Raw genomic sequence first — 22,625 nt, 5'->3', positions numbered from 1 at the left:
ATCTGGGTAGCACATCATGGTCTAATTTGAACAAATAGCTATTCTTTGTACCAATAATGATTGCACCATATGCTTCTCTCTTCTGTAGCCTGGCGAGCAAATCCATGTCAGTCTCCCTCTGTCACAGCAAGTAGCAAATGAGAGCCGCCTCTCCATGTCAGAATCTGTCTCTGAGTTCTTTGATGCCCAAGAGGTGCTCCTCTCTGCAAGCTCATCAGAGAATGAGGTAAGGTTCTTTGGGGTGTCAGCCCCAACTGTGAGTTTGTGTTAAAGAAAGTGAGATTCTGAGACTTTTTTTAAACATCATCGTAAGATATCCAAGTTGTAACGAAGGCAAAAGCATGAAAACTATGTTGGTTCCTATTTACTGAGCACTTAATGCTTCTGAACATCAACTTATGACTCTTAAATTTGATGCATAAAGGGAAAGAATCAAGCACTTATTCTAATTTTCTTGTATGATTTATATTTTAGAGTAACCAAATAGTTGATTATATAGAGTATTATATAGAAGGAGACTAGCTAATCATTGTAGAAAGAATGAAAGAATTTGAGTCATCATTCATGCTTGTACATGTATTATATAACACTAGAGGCCCAGTGCACAGATTCGTGCGGTGGTGGGGTCCCTCAGCTTGGCCTGCAGGATCAGGCCGAAACCGACATTCCACCATCCCCCTAGGGGTCCCGGATTGTGAGAGGGTGTAGGCCAGGCTGAGGGACCCCACTGGTGCATAATCGGGGCCAGGGAGGGACCGCAGGAGGGCTCCAGGGCGTGTCCAGCCCATCTTGCCCAGTCCCAATCAGCTGGACCCCAGCAGCAAGCTAACCTACCAGTCAGCACGCCTGCCCCCTGGTGGTCAGTGCACATCATAGTGACTGGCCAAACGGTCGAATGAATAGTCGGACACTTAGCATATTAGGCTTTTATTATATAGGATATTATGTATAAAGATATCTTAACCAGAGACGTGAATTTGAACTGAGAAGGATAATGTCTAGCATATTTAGTTGGGTAATTATGGTCTGGGGAGGTTACCACTGACTATCATATAAGCTTTATTGGATTGTTTTCATGCCCATGAGTCTTGGCAAGGTTGTGGCAACAAGGAATCTCTTATTTAGTCAGGTTTCAGAAATGTATTCTTTTACTGAAATTTAGTCAAGTAGGCTTTATTTTTATTATTATTATTATTATTATTATTTTGGCATGGGAGAAGCAGCCAAAATTTTTCCCACACAGTTGATTAGCAATATTATCACTTGAGATTGCAAATCTGTACTGCATTTTGACAAAAAAAAAATGAAACAAAATAGTTGCTAAATGCTATTTTTATATGCATAGATTATAGTTTGGAAGAAAACATTCTGACAATTAGTAGTAGTTGTTTTTGGATATTTGTAATTACCAGTGATTTTAGAAATATAAATGAGTGGAAAAGAGAAAGAAATAATGAGCACATATATCACTTTTATAATGGAGAAAAGGTAAAATAGAAATCTTATGTCAGGCACTAAATTTGATATGCACCTGCCTCCCAGGTCCCTAATCATGCATTACCAGATTCACAGACTCCCATTCACAACTGAGTACTTGTTTAATTATTCATAGTGATAATTGATGCTATCAGATAGACAAAATAATCAGGCTTGCTGATTAGCATCTCTTTCCCTGTAGGCACATCTTCATGGGAAGCCTAATTGTATAGTCAGGAGGTTGTTTGGTGAGCAAGGAAAGACTGGAAGCAGGAGAAGTGAGTTGAGTGAACTTGAGGCCAGGAGGGCCAGGATATAATAGCTTCAACCTTCCATCTCCTTAATGAGGGATACGCTGACACATGGATGGGTTATTTGTGTCTGTGATCCAGTCTCTATGCCCCAGGGACCACCATTCTGGAGACATGCTACCAGCATTTTCTTTTCTGACTCTTCTCTTTCTGAGCTCCCATTGCTGACCAGTTCTTCATCCTTCTTCAATCAAATTACAGTCAAACTGAACACTGCATTATCTGGGCTCTGACCCATCATCTGATGATTACAGCTTATCTCTTAGAAAGAGACCTTATTTCCATTTCAGAGTTCTGGGGCATACTCAACTGGGAGGCCGATTGCCCTTGGATAGACACTGGCAATGCAGAAATGAAGAAGATATGAAACAGGTTATTGCACAAGTCCAAGCAAGGTGGTGGTGTCGCCTTGGCCGAGTTACTCAGTGGGTTGGAGCATTGTCCTATACCCCAAAAGGTTGGGGTGCGATTCCCAGTCAGGGCACAAGCCTAGGTTGTGAATTCAATTCCCTGGTCAAGGCATGTATGGGAGACAACCAATTGATGTTTCTCACATCAATGTTTCTCTCTCTCTCTCTCTTCCTCTTCCTTTCCCTCTAAAAATAACTGGCTCATAGACTTGAGGGAGAGTCATAGGGCCTCCTTTTTTGTATATTCTTGTTGCATTGTACTGCAATATTTCTGGCTGTGTACTAGCCTCCCACCCCAGCTAAAACAGGGAGCTACGTATTTTGAGCCATTCTATATTCATGGAAGACCCTCAGGTGTTCACTGCACATATGTCAAATGCATTTCCCACGATGACCTCTGCTTTTAATTTGAGCAACATCTTGTGTTTAATTGTTTGATTTTCTGAACTTTCAATACTGAACAAGAATCCTGATCCTTTCTATATACTTTTTCCTTCTCTAGGCTTCAGATGATGAGTCTTACATCAGTGATGTGAGTGATAATATATCGGAAGACAACACCAGTGTTGCGGACAACATTTCTCGGCAAAGTATGCATCCTTTGAGCTTGCAGGTTCTTCTCGCTTCATGCCAAATTATAACGCTGGTGTTTCAGTGAACAATCACTCCCTCCCAAATTAGTTGTTCCTTTTGTAGTTGATAGTTTGATAGATTTTGTATTTGTATAATCTGTTGAGGTAAATGGTTCTAAAATCTGTTAGGTAAATGATTGTGAAAAGGTTTTATTTCTTGCTTAAACCAAAAATTGAGTCCTTCTTATTAAATATATTTAACTTTTAAAATTTTGACTTTTTTCTTGAATATTTTAGTATAGTTAACACCCTGTTTGAAAAACTGTACACTAATATTTTTTGCTTTTATTAGCAACCTTGTATTAAAATAATTCCATTCGTTCTTGAGGGAGTATAATAAAAGGCTTGAGAAATGTATCCCAGTCAGAATTATTTGAAAGGGTTATTTTCCTCCCGGGTTTTATGAAAAGCAAAGTATCTTTCATCATGATTCTCTTCTCCCGATTTCAGTCTTGAATGGGGAGCTTACAGGAGGGGCCTTCCGGAATGGACGCCGAACGTGCCTGCCAGCTCCCTGTCCTGACACCAGTAACATTAACCTGTGGAACATCTTGAGGAACAACATTGGTAAAGACCTATCTAAAGTGTCTATGCCTGTGGAGCTAAATGAGCCGCTCAACACCCTGCAGCATCTCTGCGAGGAGATGGAGTACAGCGAACTTCTGGACAAGGCTTCGGAAACCGACGACCCCTATGAGCGCATGGTAATAAATAACAGAGCCAAGCTCTGCGGGCATTTGTCAACCCCGGGCCTGGGCTAAGGCAGAATTCATTGTGATGGCACAGTTGGTTTCTGCATAACATTCTCACTGCATAGGTAAGAGAGGAATTGGTCTATTTGCATAAGTCCACTAGAAGATACACACTCTGTGACTTACACTTGGTTCTGAGTGTTTCTAACGTTAGGATGTAAAAAATCACTCTTCCTACGGGTTGAAGGCATGCTGAGCCTCGCTTTGTTAACTTTTCCCGAATGCCAAGAGACCCTTTTTGTTCGGGAACTTGGGTCTGAGGATGGAACCTCCTGTTTGTGCTTTGCCCTGGCCTCTGTTCTGCATGACTGTTGGAACACTTGACCTGCCCTCAGAAAAGCACCAACAGCCACAACCCTTGTGCACATGGCACTAAGATTGTGCAGACAGCATCACCTGTAAACGGGGTTTCAGAAACTTTGAACTTGTGATACTCAGGAAATTGGGTGGACAGATGAATGAAAAATACTTGGGCTTAATTGCCTGCTGGTTCCCATGAGAGGGGTTTAACCTTGTTTTCCCCCATGAGTGTATGAAGGGTCTGCGTAAATAATAGAAAATGCAAATGCCGTGCAGTCAGCACCCAGTGACGGAGGATGTAAAATCTAGAGGAATAAGGGACAAACAGACCTGGAAATAGTCTCTCCTATATTATTTTCCTTTCTTAAATGTTTTAACAGGTTCTTATTGCTGCATTTGCAGTTTCAGGATATTGCTCTACCTATTTCAGAGCAGGAAGTAAGCCATTCAACCCTGTCCTTGGGGAGACTTATGAATGCATTAGAGAGGACAAGGGATTCCGCTTTTTCTCAGAACAGGTAAGTCCCACTGCATCAGGAAGGCTTCTGTGTAGGTAGCTGGGCAGTTTGATGATGAAAATATTTTGTAAACCTCTGTTTGGGGTGGGTTACGATACTAATGGACAACTCAATTTATTTATATAATTGCCCCCTATAAATATATATAAGTTCTCTGTGTTTAAACACAGAAGTCTTAAAAGTTCAAGATTCAATAATTTACTTGTATATTTTGAGAAAAATTCATTAATAGAGATGGATGAGCTGAGTAGTTTTTATTTGGCAGAAGCCAATATACGTTGTTAAAAAAAAGTTGTTGTTTATTGAAGTTTTAACACTGATGTCAAAACTTTCTGTTTTGTTTTTAATTACCAGGTTAGCCATCATCCACCCATTTCTGCCTGTCACTGTGAATCCAAGAATTTTGTGTTTTGGCAAGGTTTGTTTTTCAATTACAACTTAAAAACCCAACTGATTGTCCTATGGGACAGTTTCTGGTCTCCAAAACTGGAACTCAGCTTACATTGCTACCTTTGGAACTTGGAGAATGTTCGTAATTGATGCAGAGTTCAGTTCAAGAAATTAGATTTCCTGTTTGAAATATTAAACCATGTTATCTAGGAGATGAGGTTGTTCAGGAAGCAAGCCCTATGGATCAGCAGAGCTCCAAGCTGACTGTGCCAGCTCGGGGCTATCACTTTACCTCATTGTGCCTCATTGTCTCTATTTTAAGCATGAAGATTTTATCTGCTATCTTCTTGCTTCCTGAGGGTGTACAAATACATCTTAGTCCTAAAGGAAGACTCTGTGGCACATCATCTGTGGTGACAGTCTACTAAGTATGTAAATATTGCACTGATTTCTGGTCTTTAAGTCATTGAGGTGTTTGGGTTGCAGTCTATTGAACCAATGCCCGTTGTCCAATCAGAATGTCATAAACTTGCCTAAAATAAAATGTTTCAAAATCCCTTTAGCAAGAATACATAATATTAAGTATAAATAGTTGATGTTCAGAAGGATGCTTCATTTGCTTCTCATACATCCATACTTCCTCAACCTGAAAACATGCAGAATGATAGAGCACTGTAACTGCGCTTTATTGCAAAATAAGAAAATAAATCATTTCTTGGTCATAACATAGAGTCAGAAATTTGGTGGGGTCAGCACTAAGCTCCCTTAGTTCATCAGAATGGGACCAGGTGGTTATTATGAATGCACAGGTAAACCTGAGTTTCCACAAGTCAAACATAAAGCTTCACGTGAGATAAAGTGCTGGGCCCTGGAGTCATATCTCACCCAGTGTAGGAACATATTCATTAAGTTAATCTCACTTTTTCATAACCTTATCTATCTGTATTTAGAAATTTTATTTTTGTGCTGGTCTCCCAAATCATATAACTCTTTAAATAAATGTGTATGTAAATCCATACTGCCATTAATTTTGCTATAAACTCACTTGTCTCTGTGTAAACTATTTCCACTATCTAGTTAAAACTTATAACAACATTTACCCAGACAGTAAGGCATAGTAAAGTATACATACGTATGTGTATGTGAATGTGCACACATACACACATGTATTATCCCAGGCTTTCCCCAGTTTTGTTAGTTGTAAACAAATATGAACCACGTGTTATGAAGAAATATAAATAGTAGGTTTTTTTGGTTCACAGTTAATTTTTTTCACTTTGGGCCATCTTTGGGCATTTGTTATGTTAAACCAACAATATAGAATCCATTGTAATTACAAAAGCTCTGTGAAATGTAAAGTGTTATACAAACTTTAGTTTCATAGAATAAATCATTAGACGTAGAGTATATATTTCTTGTCCTCTGACTGTCATAGATATCAGGTGGAAGAACAAGTTCTGGGGGAAGTCGATGGAAATCCTGCCTGTGGGAACGCTGAATGTCATGCTTCCAAAGTAGGTTTCTCTCTCCGTCCTTTTGGTCTCTTACCTGCTTTTCAAAATCAGAAATGGGTGTTTGTTTCCCTGTATGGCCAAAGCATCTGTTAGTTTTACCAAAGTGCTGAGAATGTTCTCCCACAAAAGCAAGCAAGAACTTTAGCATGTGCATTAAGCTTCCTATTTATCTCTTCACGTCCCCCAGTCATCAGTCAATACCAGGTACCTACCTGTCCCAGTCACCGTGTTTGCATTTTATATGAAAGAGTCTCATTTTGACCCATTTCTTCTTAGACAACTTATGATTTCATTTTGAGTTAATCTTAGATTCAGGGACTATTTTTAATTTCTAAGTTATTTTATTAAGGAAGAATGATAAAATTTTTATATGGCTGTTTTCCAAAGACTATAGCCTTTAAATCTTTTCAAATTAGTTGAAGTTTTCATTGAAGCCAAAGGCTTAATTAGTTTTGTTTCTGTCTTCAGTTTGTTGGTTTGGTTTGGTTTTTGTCTATTTGAAGATGGACTGGATATGGAGGAAGGTGGAGAAAGAGGAATTCCCAGGACCACAAAATAAACTGTCAATATTTGCAAACTCATGAGGAAGAAAGAATTTTCCCAGTGGTATATAGTTCCTACATCATACCAATTCATATTTTTTTTAGAAACTTAAAGCATTTTTTAATTTTGAAGTAACATTTTATTAATAAATATGCATAACATGCAAATGTGACTTGAAGCTATGTCACCTTGTTCCTTAGCAGAAAATCTGTAACCCTACTCCCTGCGGTTTGCATTACATTCATGCTGCCTTAGTTATTATGCACATCAGTCTTTTCCCGAAGAATCATTCCCAACTTTGGTGTTAACTTAGAAAGGGAAACAATGTCCTCAGAGTAATCTTTCTTAAATGCATGCCCTGTCTGCCTCTCTGTTCCCTGGAATCCTTCCACAGTGGCCCGTTGCCTGCAGGGTAAATCAGATGCATGGGTGGGTCTTGAGGGTTTCCCTGCTCTGCCCACTACACCTTTCTACCTGGCCTCCCACCACACACGCTCACTGTAGCACACCACTCCCAGTCCCCCGGTGCACCGTGCTCTTCTGACTTCTGATGCTTTTTCCCAGCCTCCTCTAGCAAGTCTTTCTTGACACAGCCCACATTACAGGCAGATCTAAGGACTACGGTCTCCCCCTTCTGTGCTCTCATGTTACTTCCTCATCATACCTTATTGTAAGTATTTGTTGGCACATCCATCTACCCCATCATACTGTTGGCTCCAGGAGAGCAAGAAACTGGCCCTATTCACCTTCGTAGTTAGCACCTGGCCCATAAAAAGCACTGACTTGTTCCTTAAATGAATGATTCATGTTGTAAATGTCCTTGAACACATAGAAACTTTCAACAAAGAAATGAAAAGAAAATGAGGGAAAAGGGAGCTTTGGCCAAAGAATATTCTCATTAGTAAAAATAGTAATATATATGTGTGGCTTTCATTGTTTTTTAATCCTTGTTGTATTCTTTGCTAGGTATGGAGATTGCTATGTGTGGAATAAAGTCACCACTTGCATACACAACATTCTCAGTGGGAGGAGGTGGATAGAGCATTATGGAGAAGTGACCATCAGAAATACCAAAAGCAGTGTTTGCATTTGCAAACTCACATTTGTCAAGGTAAATAATGACTTTAACAGTAAAAGAAAAATACCATGATATTCTTCCTCTAAGGAGGAAATACACCAATTACCTTCAACAGCCTCAAGTCTGTCCCGTATCATTGATACTTAAGAACATTTCAGGTAGGAAAGCTGAACCAAAACCAACTGACAGCATTCCTCAAGGCGTGCAGACTTCTGAGTGTGTGGAGGCCCAAAAATGCACCATCTCAAAACAGAAAAAAAAAAAATTCTTCTTAAAGAATTTCTTTCTTAGCAACCCATCAGCAGTTCATTCAGGAAAATTCCAGAAAACGCTTCTTGCCTTTAATAAGTCTTCTGGTTTCTATTTCTATTCCTGTTTTTGCCTATAACAAGTTCTCTGGTTTATATTCCTATTTTTATTCCTGCTTGATTACAACATGTTCAAGTGATCTATTTTAGGGACCTAATTATACTGCAGTTGTCTTTTTCTGAGAATGCATATAGATGATAGCTTCCAGTCACTATAAGCTTACCCAACTCTGCCACTATTATAATACAGATAAGTTCACGAAAAAACATTACCTTTACTAACAAGAGAAGATGTCTGGGCCCTAGCCGGTTTGGCCCAGTAGATAGACAGAAGGGTCCTGGGTTCAACCCCAGTAAAGGGCACGTACCTCAGTTGCAGGCTCGATCCCAGGCCCTGGTCAGGGCGTGCACAGGTGGCAACCAATGGATATGTTTCTCTCACATTGATGTTTCTCTCTCCCTTCTCTCTACCTCCCTTCCACTCTCTCTAAAAATCAGTGGGAAATCCCTAACTGGTTTGGCTCAGTGGATAGAGCGTCGGCCTTCGGACTCAAGGGTCCCGGGTTTGATTCCAGTCAAGGGCATTTACCTTGCTTGCGGGCACATACCCAGTGGGGGGTGTGCAGGAGACAGCTGATCGATGTTTCTCTCTCATCGATGTTTCTAATTCTCTATCCCTCTCCCTCCTCTCTGTAAAAAAATCAATAAAATATATATTTTTTAAAAATCAGTGGGAAAATATCCTCCAGCCCCGCCAGTGTTACTTAGTGGTTGAGCATCAACCTATGAACCAGGAGGTCACCGTTTGATTCCCAGTCAGGGCACATGCCCAAGTTGTGGGCTCAATTCCCAGTGCGGGGTATGCAGGAGGCAGCCGATCAGTGTTTCTCTCTCTTTCATCATTGATGTTTCTATCTCTCTCTTCCTCTCCCTTCCTCTCTAAAACCCATAAAAATATTTTTTTAAAGAAAAATATCCTCAAGTGAGGATTAACAAACAAAAAAGGATGTCTGGGATGGAGGTTCCTACAGAGCACCACTTTCCCTGGTCCCTGCTCAGACGTGGAACATGGGGTCATCCCTGTGCTGTTTAGGGGTGCTACCGAATCCATCAGGGTCCAGAAACTCCACCCACCCTCCTCATCTCTTCTAGTCCCGATCTCATTCTAGACACAGGTAACATACTTGGAGCCTTAATACTCAAAATTTTCTCTTCTGGTCGTGTTCATTTTAATGGAATACATTTATTTTAGTTTAACATGTTTTTCTTTTTTTCCTCTTTTTAAATAGGTTTATTAGGTGGCTCAGAACTGAAGAGCCAGGATGGTTATTTGCTCTGAATGAGTGATGACAGTAAATGTATGCATTCAGTTTGGTAGGCTATGAGAAACTTTGGTTTAGGTCTGCCCTGATATATGCAAAGCTCAGGGCAAGAATCCAAATGAAATCCCTATGCCATATGGGTAAATATTTGAAATATGTAAATCAAACCTACAACCTGTCAAATAAAACATCTTCTATTTTTTTATCCTGACAAATATATACCTTTCATAGCAAAGCCTGCCAGGCCAGGTCCGATGCTTTGGAACTTGAGCTAGAGGCCTGGCAGTACAGAGAGCCAGTCCTGGCCCAGGCTCCTCCCCACTTGCCCCCACCAGCAGCTCTGTCCTGCACTGCAGGCCTCACACACACACATAGGTGATCCTGCCCCACATCTTCGCTCTGTCCCCACCCCCTCAAACAGCCACCTCAGGCCTACAGATTCACACACTGGAGGTTGGTCTGTCCTTCTGTGGGTGACTCCAAAGCAAAGGCTTGTGCAGGCTGTGGATAGGCTTGGAGCCCATCGGACAGCAAAGTGTGGGGCTCTCCATACTTGGGGCCGGATCTAGAGCGAAAGCCATGGGATCTGGCGGGGTAAATCCCACTGACTTCACACCTTTTGGGGAGGAGCTTGGCTGGGAGAAAGCCAGAGCAGGGTCCTTATGGTAAAATTTAGCCATTTACAGAGACGTGAAAAATATTCCACAAACTACTTCCATAGCATTACCGGTTGAAAATCATTCAAATCCATGAGCAAAAGGACAATTCAAGACAGGAGGATCTGAGGGAGAAATTACTAGCCTATAAATTAGTGTGTGGTTGAGAGAGAAGTTTGAGCCTTCTCTGTGTCATACTGCTGAGCGATAGCGTGGAGTGGAGACTTAGAGATGAAGAAAGCCACCCTTCCTTACAAAACATCTGGAGCTGGAGTTCTGGAAGTGGTTTGAATAAGACACTTCAAGGTTAAGAAAATCTTCCACGTGGGAATTACAGGGATTGGTGTTGTTGAGGAAATCCGGTGTTTTCATGGGGTTTGGTTTTTCCAGGTGAATTATTGGAATTCTAATGTGAATGAAGTCCAGGGGGTTGTGATGGACCAGGAGGGGAAGGTGGTGCACCGGCTGTTTGGGAAATGGCACGAGGGGCTCTACTGCGGCGTGGCCCCGTCTGCAAAGTGCGTCTGGAGACCAGGTGAGACCCGCAGGAGTGTCCAGCCTCAGGAGGCGCCCGAGAGAAGTGACAGAGGGAGGGAAAGTCAATCATTCCATGGGGTCTACCTTATGTTTTCTTTAATAATGAGGTTAAAAATCTAGATGCTACGGCAAATGTAGTTCTATTTATATTTAACATGTAAATCATGTAAGTCCCAATATTTGATACTGAGTTGTAAAATTTAGGCACATCTGACAAGTGGGCTTCCCGGGTGTAAAATCACGCTAAATGCCTCCATTTCAAATGCTAAGTATGTTTAGTCAAGAGTTTAGTTAAATGAAATACACAAACTCAAATCCTTATTCCTAGTATTTATTCTGTTTTCATAAAGCAAAGGATAGCCTGTAAACGTCTATAATTCACAAATTTAATAACTTACTAGAATAAGTGATCTTTTTACTTGAGCTGCAAAAAGCTGCAATATGTTGACATTTAATGAAACACATCAAGTTCTGATAATATACTAGCACGTCATTGAATATCAAGTATAAATGGAACAAGTCCCATCTGACAAACATTTTCATCGCAATGTTGTCAGTTAAGCCCTAACTTTAATGTTAGTTGTTCGTTTCCTAAGTGACCTCCATGTGTACATCAATTTCCTGCATGTGGAGTGGCCAGTTCGTTCTGCAGTGATTTATTGAGTACTGACTGTGCATCAGGCTTTGCTCCGGACGCGTGGAATCCATCAACGAGCGACACATACAAAGATTCTGCCTTTGAGTTTAGTTTAAAAGTGTCAATAAATATTAATTTAGATGTGCATTTTTTTCTTTTCTAAAAGGAAGTAAAGTGTTTCTGGTGAAATCTCAATGTGCATAGCTAATCATCCTGGCATTTAGTTACTTAGCTGAATATTTGAGAGAAAAATTATGGTGTAGTTTAGCCAGTGAAGACTACTAGATATGTGCAAAGTTTTATTTTAAAGGCTAGAGTCTATTAAGTATATGAACCTATCAGTTCTGATCATCAACATAAAGTTTCCCATCTGACAAAATATAACCTGAAAAAATTTATCATCTACTGTTTATGACTGCAAATTTGCTAATGGTCTGGGTATTAGTTAAACACCAGGATTAAGTGCTTCTGCAAGTGTCTTGAACCTCTTTGCCTCTCACGATGGTTCATTGGCCTCATTCCAGGTTCCTTGCCAACCAACTATGAGCTCTACTATGGCTTCACAAGGTTTGCTATTGAGCTCAACGAGTTAGATCCTGTCCTGAAAGACCTCCTCCCACCGACAGATGCCCGATTCCGGCCAGATCAGAGGTGAGCGTAGCAGTGGCATTTAAAATGGACACTAGATCATGGCAGGTGCTACACGTGTCATCAACACTTACTTCCACCACCATCACTTATTTCTTTATTGAATCATATGTCCATTCCCTTATTTACTCAGAAATGTTTGAGTTTCCCACCCTGGGTAAAACAGCCTTCATAGGGTGATCAGGAGATTAGCTCAACAAAAGTTTCCCCTCCCACCCCCAAATTTACTAGAAGCCTACAAAGTCATGAATTTTCTCTCTCCACTAAATACATAATCACTCCTCACCCAGTATTTGTACCTCTTTACTTCTATTGCTCTGAAGCATGGAGTATCTTTTATACTGAAGAATGAGATAATAAGTTACAGAGACACCTACAAATGCTTTTAGTCAAAGTCTGGAGTTTGCCCAACATGGTTTGGATCTCACAGGGTGTGAGATGTACTCAAAATGCAGTACCTTTAATACCTTCTGATTCATATGTTTTATTATTCTTACACTAGAGGCCCAGTGCATGAAATTTGTGCAGGGGCGGGGCGTCCCTCAGCCCAGCCTGCATCCTCTCCAATCCGGGACCCCTCGGGGGATGTCTGACAGTGGGATCAGGCCTAAACCGGCCATCAGACATCCCTCTCACAATCCAGAACCACTGGCTCCTAACCACTCACCTGCCTGACTACCTGATAGCCCCTAACCACTCTGCCTGCTTGCCTAATCACCCCTAACCACTCTCCTGCCTGCCTGATGGCCCTAACTGCTCCTTTGCCTGCCTGATCGCCCCTAATCACCTCTGCCTGCCTGCCTGATCGCCCCTGACCACCTCTGCCTGCCTGCCTGATGCCCCTAACTGCTCTCCCCTGCTGGCCTGATCCCCCTAACTGTTCTCCCCTGCTGGCCTGATCATCCCTAACTGCTCTCCCCTGCTGGCCTGATCGCTCCTAACTGCCTCTGCCTCGGCACCACCACCATGGCTTTATCCAGAAGGATATCCAGAAGACGTCTGGTCTATCTGGTCTAATTAGCATATTACCCTTTTATTCATATAGATAGTTCTGTATTTGTGTTGCCCATTCTTACAGAATTAATTTTACTTTTTTCCCAAACCTTGTCATACAAATTCCATCCAAGATCATTTTCTCTTTTCAGTGTATTTGTGGTTTTATTTGTCTTCTGCCAAAATGTTCCCAGTATTGAAATGTTCTGCTACTCAGTTCTCCTGTATTCCTCCCCCTACCCCAGAGCACGCAGTCTCACTGTTTGACATTCACATGTAAGCATCTTCTATGATGTGTATCATACTGTGTCCCTGGTCTTTTCTCTCATTTTGGAATTTAAGTATTTGCAAATCACCATGGGGTCTGCTTTTTCTTTATCAATTCTATTTCTGTATTTCCTTTCTGAATTTCACTTATAATACATTTCCTTTCTGTGGCCTTTTGTAAACTTCCCCAACTGTTCCCTTTTCTTTTTTCATCAGTTTTACTCTCTCCCATAAAACAGGAGAAAACTCCTTCCTTCTCAATCTGTTCTAAAAGTAGATGGAGAACAGCCAGTTTCCACCCGCCATCCTGTGGCCTTTAACAAGTGCTTTTTGATCATATGGAAACGGAGCACCCCCTGGGACTCCACACTATTCTAACTCGTGGAGACCTCACGCCGTAGAACCCTAGACAGCCCAGGGAAGTCTCCATGCCCAAACCGTTCCCCTCTCACTCCTCCCCATGTGCTGCCCGTGCCAATTCCATCCCACACACAGGAAGTGTGCTCACTGATGGCAGGCAGGGGCGGTGTGGGCTGGAGCAGGGCGAGGGGATGCTCGGTCCCAGTGTCACTGTTCACAGGAACCAGAATGTAATTTCATGCAAATGAGATCATTTTTTATCAGAAGAGAGGATGATATATTAAAGGATGAACTGCTCTCTGCTTAGATTTTTGGAAGAAGGAAATCTGGAAGCTGCAGCAGCCGAGAAGCAAAGGGTGGAGGAACTGCAGAGATCGCGAAGGCGCTACATGGAAGAAAACAACCTTGAACATATACCAAAATTCTTTAAGTAAGTCAGTTCCTGCACCTAACAAGTTTGTGTTGTGCAAATGGTTTCCACAAGCAATGGGAAACTCCAGCTAAAGAGACAACGAAGGATAGTTTAATGTCCAGGGAACCGAAAGGTGGAAAAATTAAACCGATTTCAGTAAATGGCCTTGGCAGAGAAAATACTGGATCAGGATCAGATTTTGCACTTGGGAAAACCTTTTGTAAGCATAAAAGTAATTTGTTTGCCCAGCCAGTGTGGCTCAGCAGCTGAACATCGACCCAGGAACCAAGAGGTCACTGGTTCGATTCCCTGTCAGGGCACATGCCCAGGTTGTGGGCCCAGCCAGTGTAGGGTGTGTAGGAGGCAGCCAGTCAATAATTCTCTCATCATTTATGTTTCTATTTCTCTCTCCGAAAGTAATTTTTTCTCCACAGCTCTTTTCTTTTCATGAGCAGCAAAAAGGAGTGAGGGTCGCCCCCAGCCCAGAGCGTTCTTTGTCCTTCAGCTCCAGCCTTTCAGATGGTGGAAACTTGTTCCCACCCCCTCACTCAGAGACAGGATGGGACCCCTCTGCCCACAGGTCATCCTGGCTGCATATATCTTTCATTTTATCTCTGGCACGGGGGGCTTATGTCCATTCAGATTTGGTCCCTCTGTGGCGTGATCGTGGGTGATTATTACGGGATTATTTGCAGGACCATGTCTACATCACAGATTAAACTGTAGTTTCCAGGCCCATCTGCTGCCCTCCGGAGCCAGGACAGATCAGCTCCGAATAACCTCATCTCCCTTAGAGCAGCTGCTCTTGGCTGCCCTGGGGAGGAACGCAGCCTCGCCCTTAGGTGTCAGGCCCTGCAGAGAGCTTAGCTGCTGAGGTTGGTACTTTCCCGTGAGTGAGGCACAGACTGTCTTGTGGGTCTGAGGCCTGAAGCTCTTAGTTACCTATTGTACATACTTTGCTTGGGGCACTTCACTTTCTAGCTCTGCCTGGAGGGGATTTTTCCCTGCCCTCAGCCCTTCTCCCAATGACCCTACCCACCTCCATTTCAAATGTTTAACAACAGAAATCATTCATTTCCGGTCCAAAATAGTCAAGTCATCCGCAAGCAGATAGGACACTAGCTGGCTTACCAAGAACTGCGAATGGTTACCCAGGACTGCTTATGCGGCTTAGACAATCTGGTCACCTTGGTGTGACTTGTGTCTAATGTTGATTTTTCTGTTTTCACAGGAAAGTGATTGATGCCAATCAAAGAGAAGCCTGGGTTTCTAACGACACCTACTGGGAGCTGCGAAAGGACCCTGGGTTTAGCAAAGTAGACAGCCCTGTTCTCTGGTAACCGGGCATGGAGAGCTAGCCAACATATCACGCTCTGAATGAATTACTAACTATGCACAATTATGTTTCTTAGAGCTCCGCGTGGTTTCTGGGTCGACCGAACGCCGGCCATTTGCTTTTCTATTCATCTTTATAATGGACTTTCAGAAGTGCATTAGACAAGGCCCCTAACCACGTTTGGATCCTTTCTGTTTTGCTGCAACCATATTCCTTAAAAAATAAAATTAAAAAAAAAAAATCCACACCCTCCTCGGAAAGAAGAATCAAAGGAGCAGAATGTAAAAATCCAAAGTCTGATGAGTTTATAAAGAAAAACACACTGTAGCCGGTGCTTAAAGCCGATCCGGAGAGTTTAAAGCAACGTGACGTAAACCACGCGTTTGGAAGCGCCATCCCCTCATCAGAGGAGCTCCTGGGCTCAGGCTGGAGTGTGTCGTCCGATGTGGTGTACCCTTGCTGGCCTTGTCCATGAAGACGTGATGCTTCTCAGAACCTGTCCCATCTGTACGCCATTGTTCATGCCTTAAGAAATGCAAAGATGTACAATAAATCATTTTTTTAACGTGTGCTCATAGGTTTATGTGGAGGACAGACCTTTTGAATCATGGCATGATTCACTTTCTGGGACCAGAACAATTATGAGTGTAACTTCAGTGGATGAAAAAAAAAGTAAACAACATGTGCTTTACTTTGATGTGTCGGTTACTGTATCGTATGTCTGCAGGGCAAGAAGGAAACGGCGTGCCAGGTCGATTTCTGTGGTCACATTGCTTGTCAAGCTCCTGTCCTGCGTCCAGATAATAAACCATCCCCCTTGTACCTAACCTCACAGTGTGCCCTGTTTTTGGCAATATCTGTGTTTGATTTGAACACTTGGCATCCGTGTTAAAGCCGTGGAAAGAAATAACAATAAGCAGATGGCATTTCTGGTTGGGCTTAGGAGCACTATAATTGTTGAGTGAAGCACAACATAATAATACTCATTACTATCCTAAGCCCAGCCCAGTGGCACCAGTGCAAATCCCACTGGGAAGAGAAGCAAGAATGCTAGTAGCTTATTTGCATTGTTTAAATGAGTTCTATGCAAATCATGTTTTACATTTTCATCAAGTGATTCTGTATGCTACATGGCTATATATTAAGCATTTCCCTTGCTATTGGCAGAGATATAAAACTTAAGCTAAGGAGTTTAAGGGAGGGGGACAGAAATGTGTTTTGCATACTTCAGTATTTGTTCTTCCCTCCAGTATACAAAGGGTTTTGTAGGAAACTTGCATCCATATTCCTGAGTTTCTGCACGTAGATGACTATATAAATGCTTGTATGTTTTTTTAAAAAGTCTCCCTAGACATTAGTTATAAAATGACATATATTTAATTCCTAGTTAGGTTTTTTATTCTAGATTCTGACCATGAGGTTTTAAGTGTTATTTTAAACTCTGGTAACGAGGTTACTGGCATTTTGCATTTTGTTAAAAGGTGTTGATTTTAATATTATTTCTCAGCAAAGCTTTCCTAATAACAGCTAATCCACTATCAAATCTGAACTGCTTATGAGAGCATATGGCAAGCTCTGAAGTTTCTACTAAGTGGAGCAACATTTAAAACATCCCTCCTTGCCGAAACCGGTTTGGCTCAGTGGATAGAGCGTCGGCCTGCGGACTGAAGGGTCCCAGGTTCGATTCCGGTCAGGGGCATGTACCTGGGTTTCGGGCACATCCCCGGTGGGAGATGTGCTGATGTGCAGGAGGCAGCTGATTGATGTTTCTCTCTCATCGATGTTTCTAGCTCTCTATCTCTCTCCCTTCCTCTCTGTAAAAAATCAATAAAATATATTTTAAAAAATAAAATAAAAAAATAAAACATCCCTCCTTTGATCTGGGCCCTGCCTTGTGCACACAGTATGCATTGCTCTAGAATGAAACTTCACCCTCAAGTAAATCCCATTGCCAGGTCTAACTGTTCCACTTAAGCAACGCCCTCCCTAGGTTTCTCAATGCCTTCAAGTCCCATTTTAAATCCATAGGTGGCTTGCTTGGTGGTAGTAAAATGTCCCCTTGTTATCGATTGCTTTTCTTGACTCCCTTTTATCTGCATCCTGAGATACATGCCTATAATTTTCATTAGAATTTAATCAGAATTCTATAACTTCCTCATAAAGTCTGCTGTTCCCCGTTGGTAAAGCTTTAAATACCATCTCAAGTGGTTCCGGTCTGTACTTACTAGTGTTTCCATGAACCGTCTCAAACTGTTTCACCTAAAGATAAGGACAGAATTTTACAAAGTAGAGGTGTTCCAAGTAGGTAAGTCAGAAGGTGGGGGTATAAAGATACATTGAGTCCTCCTCTCCCCATCAGTTACCAAGGGATTTATCAGCCAGACAGCTGGGAGAGGACCCAGCACCCTCAGGGAAGCAACTACTGTTTGGGTTGTAATTGAGAAAAAGAATAACTAGTGGAGAGGACCTGTACTAGTTAGTAAGTTCCAGCCACAAATCAGGTAAGCGAGTGTTGGTCAGAGCTCACCTGAAACTCTGATGAGGATTTTAAACTGAGAATAAGAAGAATGTCAAGTTAATTAAAATCATATTTTATAATATCTCCGATTTAGAATCTCTCGAGATTTAGGCTTCTTGATTAGACTTCCAATACAAGTGGTCAATTGAAGTTTAGGTAATACTCCTATAATACCAGCTTCACAAACCTCCCCCTCAAATATTCAGAATGGAATGGCTTTATCCCCCACTTCATTTTTACTTCTGATGGATAGAGTGGTTTATAGAATTGGGAGACTTATTCTAGTTGGAATTTTCAACTGCAAAAATTGGGGGCTTTTGAGACTAAGCAGAAAAAAGGATAGACTAAGTATTAGATGAAACCTGATTTATTTTTTAGGATTTTACATAGGTCTTTTTATGTCCAGGGTACTTTTCTTATTTGTTTCTCCCTAAAGCAATAGAGGATAGAGGAGGACTCAGTATGCCTTTACACCTCCCTGTGAGGTATTCATCAGCTCCTTCATGTCTGAGCTGGTCATTAAGGAAAGCCGGACAAAGCGATGATGGCCCCTTGGACGTGACTGGCCTGCACAGAGCAACGGCATACACCCGCACAGATAAGACACTAATTATTTTGCTTCTGTATGCTGTCACCGGGGTACAATTTACCCTCAGAGTTTGCTGTCATTTTATTGTTTTTTTAAGTCATTGTATTTCATGGGTTACTCTAAAATCCTCCCATCGATGTGTCTCTCGCATCGCTGTTTCTCTCTCTGTCTCTCCCCCTCCTTTCCACTCTCTCTAAAAAAAATCAGTGGAAAAATATCCTCAGGTGAGGATTAACAAAAAAATTTAAAAATGAAAAATAAAATAAAATACTCTATACTTTCCAGGCAATTGCAAAAATAAACCTCACGTGAGATACCTTTTAGTAGTACATATCAATTTTATGTAACAAATTATATCAATTATATGTGACCAAAAAAAAAAAACCTACCAAATGTATTTTCTGGGTAAGATAAACCAATGGGATTTGTTTCAATACGAGAGATGCCAAGTTGTCATTTTCCAAACCTTTGCTCTGCATTATTCTGACCCCATGCCTTCCAGACACTCATTAGATCCCGCCCTAAGGAGCCCTGGGGGGCAGGATTAACGGGAAAACTGATAAAACTTCTTTTGCTTAGTTCTGGTTACGCTGTGGCTGGAGAAGTGTTTATCGTCATCACCTAATGTGCATTTTTGTTATTACCTTATGGACTTTAATTATCCATCTCGTCTAATCTTGTTATCTGTCATCCTAGATAATGAGGTGTCGATGGGAGCAGAGCTCCGCACACACCAGAGGGTGTAAACATGTTTGCACTCGGCTCAAGTGGTCCATGATGGCTGTGGCACAGTGAATACAGCGTTTGTGTACAAAATCTTGGTTTATTTCTATGGCAGCCATTATGTCAGGATGTATAAAATGTATCTAATTAAACAATTACGAATCTATTTTGTGCTCTGGGAATGTTCTTTGGGGGAAAAGATGGAAAAAATGTCATGGGAGCTAAGACGAAAGTGCTTCCCTTTGGATTTCTTTTGGTGTTTATTTCCAAAGGCTTCCCATTCATTTAGAATAATCAAACCAGGGTTAGAGCCTGTAAATTTTAATTTAATTTCTTTTGTAAAATTGATACATTTAAACTGGACATTGTATGAATCTCTGTGTTAAACCTGACTTTAATACGTAATTGTAATAACATACCTTTGTGACGGAATTTTAAGGCCTTGTCTCAGCCTTTCCTATTACAGAAAATGGCAAATTGTTTAAGAAAGAGTTAGTTTTAATTTTTCCAAAGTGAGGTCTGAAGAAGAATTAATTCTTTAAAAATTGTTGTGATAACCAGAACGCCCAACATCTTAAGCCAATGAAGCCCCATGGTTAAGGCAGCTTACAGGTGGCAGTTACCTGTGAGGCAAACGCATCCTTTTGTTTTCCAAACAACTATGAATTGGTGGGTTTTCTCCTTTCTGGTCCTAACCTAGTGAGCGGCAGGGAAACATAGGTCCATTCTCTGCACTGTGCCATTGAGTGATTGTAACATTCAGCAATGTGTCCAGTGTCAGGGTGAAATATCAGTATCAGAACCACTGCATGTAGCCTCCTGTGGGACACTGTTAAATGCTCATGGATTGAAAATTACTCCATAATTACATGTTATTAATGTCCTCAGTATCTCCAAATGGGTAGGAAAAGACATAAAACAAGAATGTCCATTTTCTGCAAAATCTCTATTTCCTATCATGCTTTCCTTCTACATAAGTACATTAGGGCAATTGCAGAGGGAAGAATATGGAGTTTTCAGAAAACAGATATAATGCTATTTGAGTTACGTCTGTTTCTTTAGTTAATAGAGCAAGCAGCAACTTAATACTGTGAAAGAGAGAATAATGCTAAAATTGCTACTTTTTTCATCTTAGGCACCAACTCCCCTTACTTATCCTCACTCAGTTATTTCTTTGGGAAATAATGTAGTTGCTAGAAACCTTTTAAGTCGTTTCAGGCTTATTTTCAGAGCTTTATTGAGGTGTGACTAACATACAGTAAGCTTTACGTATCTGAGCTATACAATTTGACAGTTTGAGACACTGTCACCACAATCACAACAGTGAACTATCAGCACCAGCAAACAATCCCCCCTCTATCATCCCTCTCTCCTGCCCCTCTCCAATCTCCAGCCCAGGCAATCACGGATCTGCTTTTTTCACTTATTAAAATCTGCATTTTTTTTGTATTTACTGCATATGGGTTTTTTTCTAGAAGGTGTGGGCATGTGGGTAGATGTATGCCTCCAAATTCCTCCCTGGCCACTACCCCGATACCCACCATCACATGGGCACACGTTACAAGAGAAAGAGGATGTTAAGTTCTAGTTCTGAGAGCCCGCTGACTACTTCAGGTTTGAAATACTCAGGAAACAATGACCGTTTTCACCTCGAAATGGCCACGTAAGTTAAGGAATTCACTCCCCTCTGTCGGAGGCCCAACAGGAGGGTGGGACTGACCCGCTGGCGGCACTGAGGGAGCCTGGGCAGTGTTCTTCTCTTGTTTGTGATGAACCAGAATGACTGCCTGGGAAACAATGTCATTTTCTGACGCTGATGAGGGGAGTAGTCTGTACTGAGTTGCTTCTTATTTGCCTCCCAAGCCCCCCTTTTGTGTCACAAACACCTGAAAGTCCCGGTGCTCAGAAGGCTGCTGCCCCGTCTCTGCCCAGCCCTCACTTCCTACCTGGAAACAGAGCTCCTACCCCCAGTTTTGGAAAAGAAGTGGAAAAGCCTGTTCCTCCAAAGTAGAAAACTGCCAGGGACTGTAACATCCAGCAGGACTGACCCCGAGTGCTGATGGAGAGGAAAGGCAGGAGTGAGGGAAAGAGACATGAAACACAGGGAAGGAAGTAGCTCCTCCACGTGGGGCCAGCAGAGGCGCCTGGGCTGCGCCGGTGGAGCCCAGGGGCCCAGGTTATGGTCTTTGAAGTTTGTTCCCAGGCAGGTTGATCCCTCAGCCTCCCTCCACCGATTCTGAGTCCTTAGATCTGGGGTGTGGGCCAAGAAGCTGCATTTTAATCAGCCCTGGGCCCCCAGACAATTTGAATGAACACTGGCCTAACCACCCACTCGCACCCTCCTCCCTGCTCCAACTTCAGTCTTCTTCTTTTATATATTTTTTAAATATATTTGTATTGATTTCAGAGAGGAAGGAAGAGGGAGAGACAGAAACATCAGTGATGAGAGAGAATCATTCGTGGGCTGCCTCCTGCACGCCTCCTACTGCGGATGGAGAGCAACTCAGCATGTGCCCTGACTGTGACCTCCTGGTTCATAGGTCGATGCTCAACCACTAGGCCACACCAGCTGGGCTAACCTCAGTCTTTTGTTTGTTTTTTCTCATAGTGACATCCAGTCGTGGGAAAGAAAGTCTAGTTCAAGAAAACTAGAGCTCAGGGACTTTGCCACGTGTCGCTTCCTGTCACTTTTTGACTTCTGTCCGGATGCCAGTGCTGTATATGGAGGGGAAGAGTAGGAGGACAGAACTTTGAAACCTAAATATGAGATTGTGTTGAGCCAGAGACTGTAAAAGTGTGTTCCTGGAGGCACCCTAACCAGCCCAGATAACTGAAGTGTACGCTTCAAAGCCGGGGTCAACCTCCCCTGCCCCGCCTTCCAGCCCCGCTGACACCCGGTCTGTGACTCTAAGAAGAGTCCTCAAGTGAGCGGTTGGGGCCCTGGCTGGTGGTCGCAGGCAAGGAACTTCCGGACAAAGTGCGCTCCTGAACACCTGGCTGGCGATTTCATAACAAGGTGTAGCAGCAACTTCTATATGCAGGTCAGTTTCTTCCCTGAAAAAATATATTTTTAAATTTTCTATTTGAAAAACTTCCCCTGTGAAATTGCTCTGCTTATAATGGAAGGTATAAAGGCGAAGGCAGTAGTCATGTACTGTTCGTTTGCAAATGGTCATTTTGAGATAGGAAAATTCAATTTTATCTTATATTACGGACAGAATTTCAAGCAACTTTCTACAGAAAAATAGCTTGGAATTTCCTTCTAATAAAAGAGAAATTAATCGCAGAAAAGGATTGTGTAAATGTGCCACCTCAAAATAAGAATTGTGCCTCTTCGGTGGGTGTTGTGTACAAGAATGTTAAATTTGTAAGAGCACAGGACACTCAATAAATTT

General features: G+C 42.0%; 2 protein-coding genes across 12 annotated transcripts in view; one reads left to right on the top strand and one right to left on the bottom strand.

Annotated features, from left to right (window-relative positions):
- The window catches only part of OSBPL6 (oxysterol binding protein like 6), a 178,171-nt gene extending 161,944 nt beyond the window's left edge, over nt 1-16,227 (top strand). For all 11 annotated transcript variants that reach the window (XM_070422667.1, XM_070422668.1, XM_070422670.1 and 8 more), the window contains 11 exons: nt 89-226; nt 2,700-2,787; nt 3,280-3,533; nt 4,262-4,399; nt 4,754-4,817; nt 6,225-6,303; nt 7,813-7,957; nt 10,601-10,745; nt 11,909-12,035; nt 13,960-14,082; nt 15,296-16,227. In XM_070422667.1, the coding sequence (XP_070278768.1) occupies nt 89-226; nt 2,700-2,787; nt 3,280-3,533; nt 4,262-4,399; nt 4,754-4,817; nt 6,225-6,303; nt 7,813-7,957; nt 10,601-10,745; nt 11,909-12,035; nt 13,960-14,082; nt 15,296-15,404 (1,410 nt within the window). In that variant the 3' untranslated portion in view covers nt 15,405-16,227. The remainder of the gene's footprint in view (nt 1-88; nt 227-2,699; nt 2,788-3,279; nt 3,534-4,261; nt 4,400-4,753; nt 4,818-6,224; nt 6,304-7,812; nt 7,958-10,600; nt 10,746-11,908; nt 12,036-13,959; nt 14,083-15,295) is intronic.
- The window catches only part of PRKRA (protein activator of interferon induced protein kinase EIF2AK2), a 375,739-nt gene that overhangs the window by 315,849 nt on the left and 37,265 nt on the right, over nt 1-22,625 (bottom strand). The window lies entirely within an intron of this gene.

This window comes from Myotis yumanensis, unplaced genomic scaffold (genome assembly GCF_028538775.1).
Source record: "Myotis yumanensis isolate MYYU_CA2020_CCGP unplaced genomic scaffold, mMyoYum1.0.hap1 SCAF_8, whole genome shotgun sequence".
In the NCBI taxonomy this organism is placed as follows: Eukaryota; Metazoa; Chordata; class Mammalia; order Chiroptera; family Vespertilionidae; genus Myotis; species Myotis yumanensis.
Note: the sequence above shows the minus strand (reverse complement) of the source record. Positions and strands in the feature narration are given on the sequence as shown.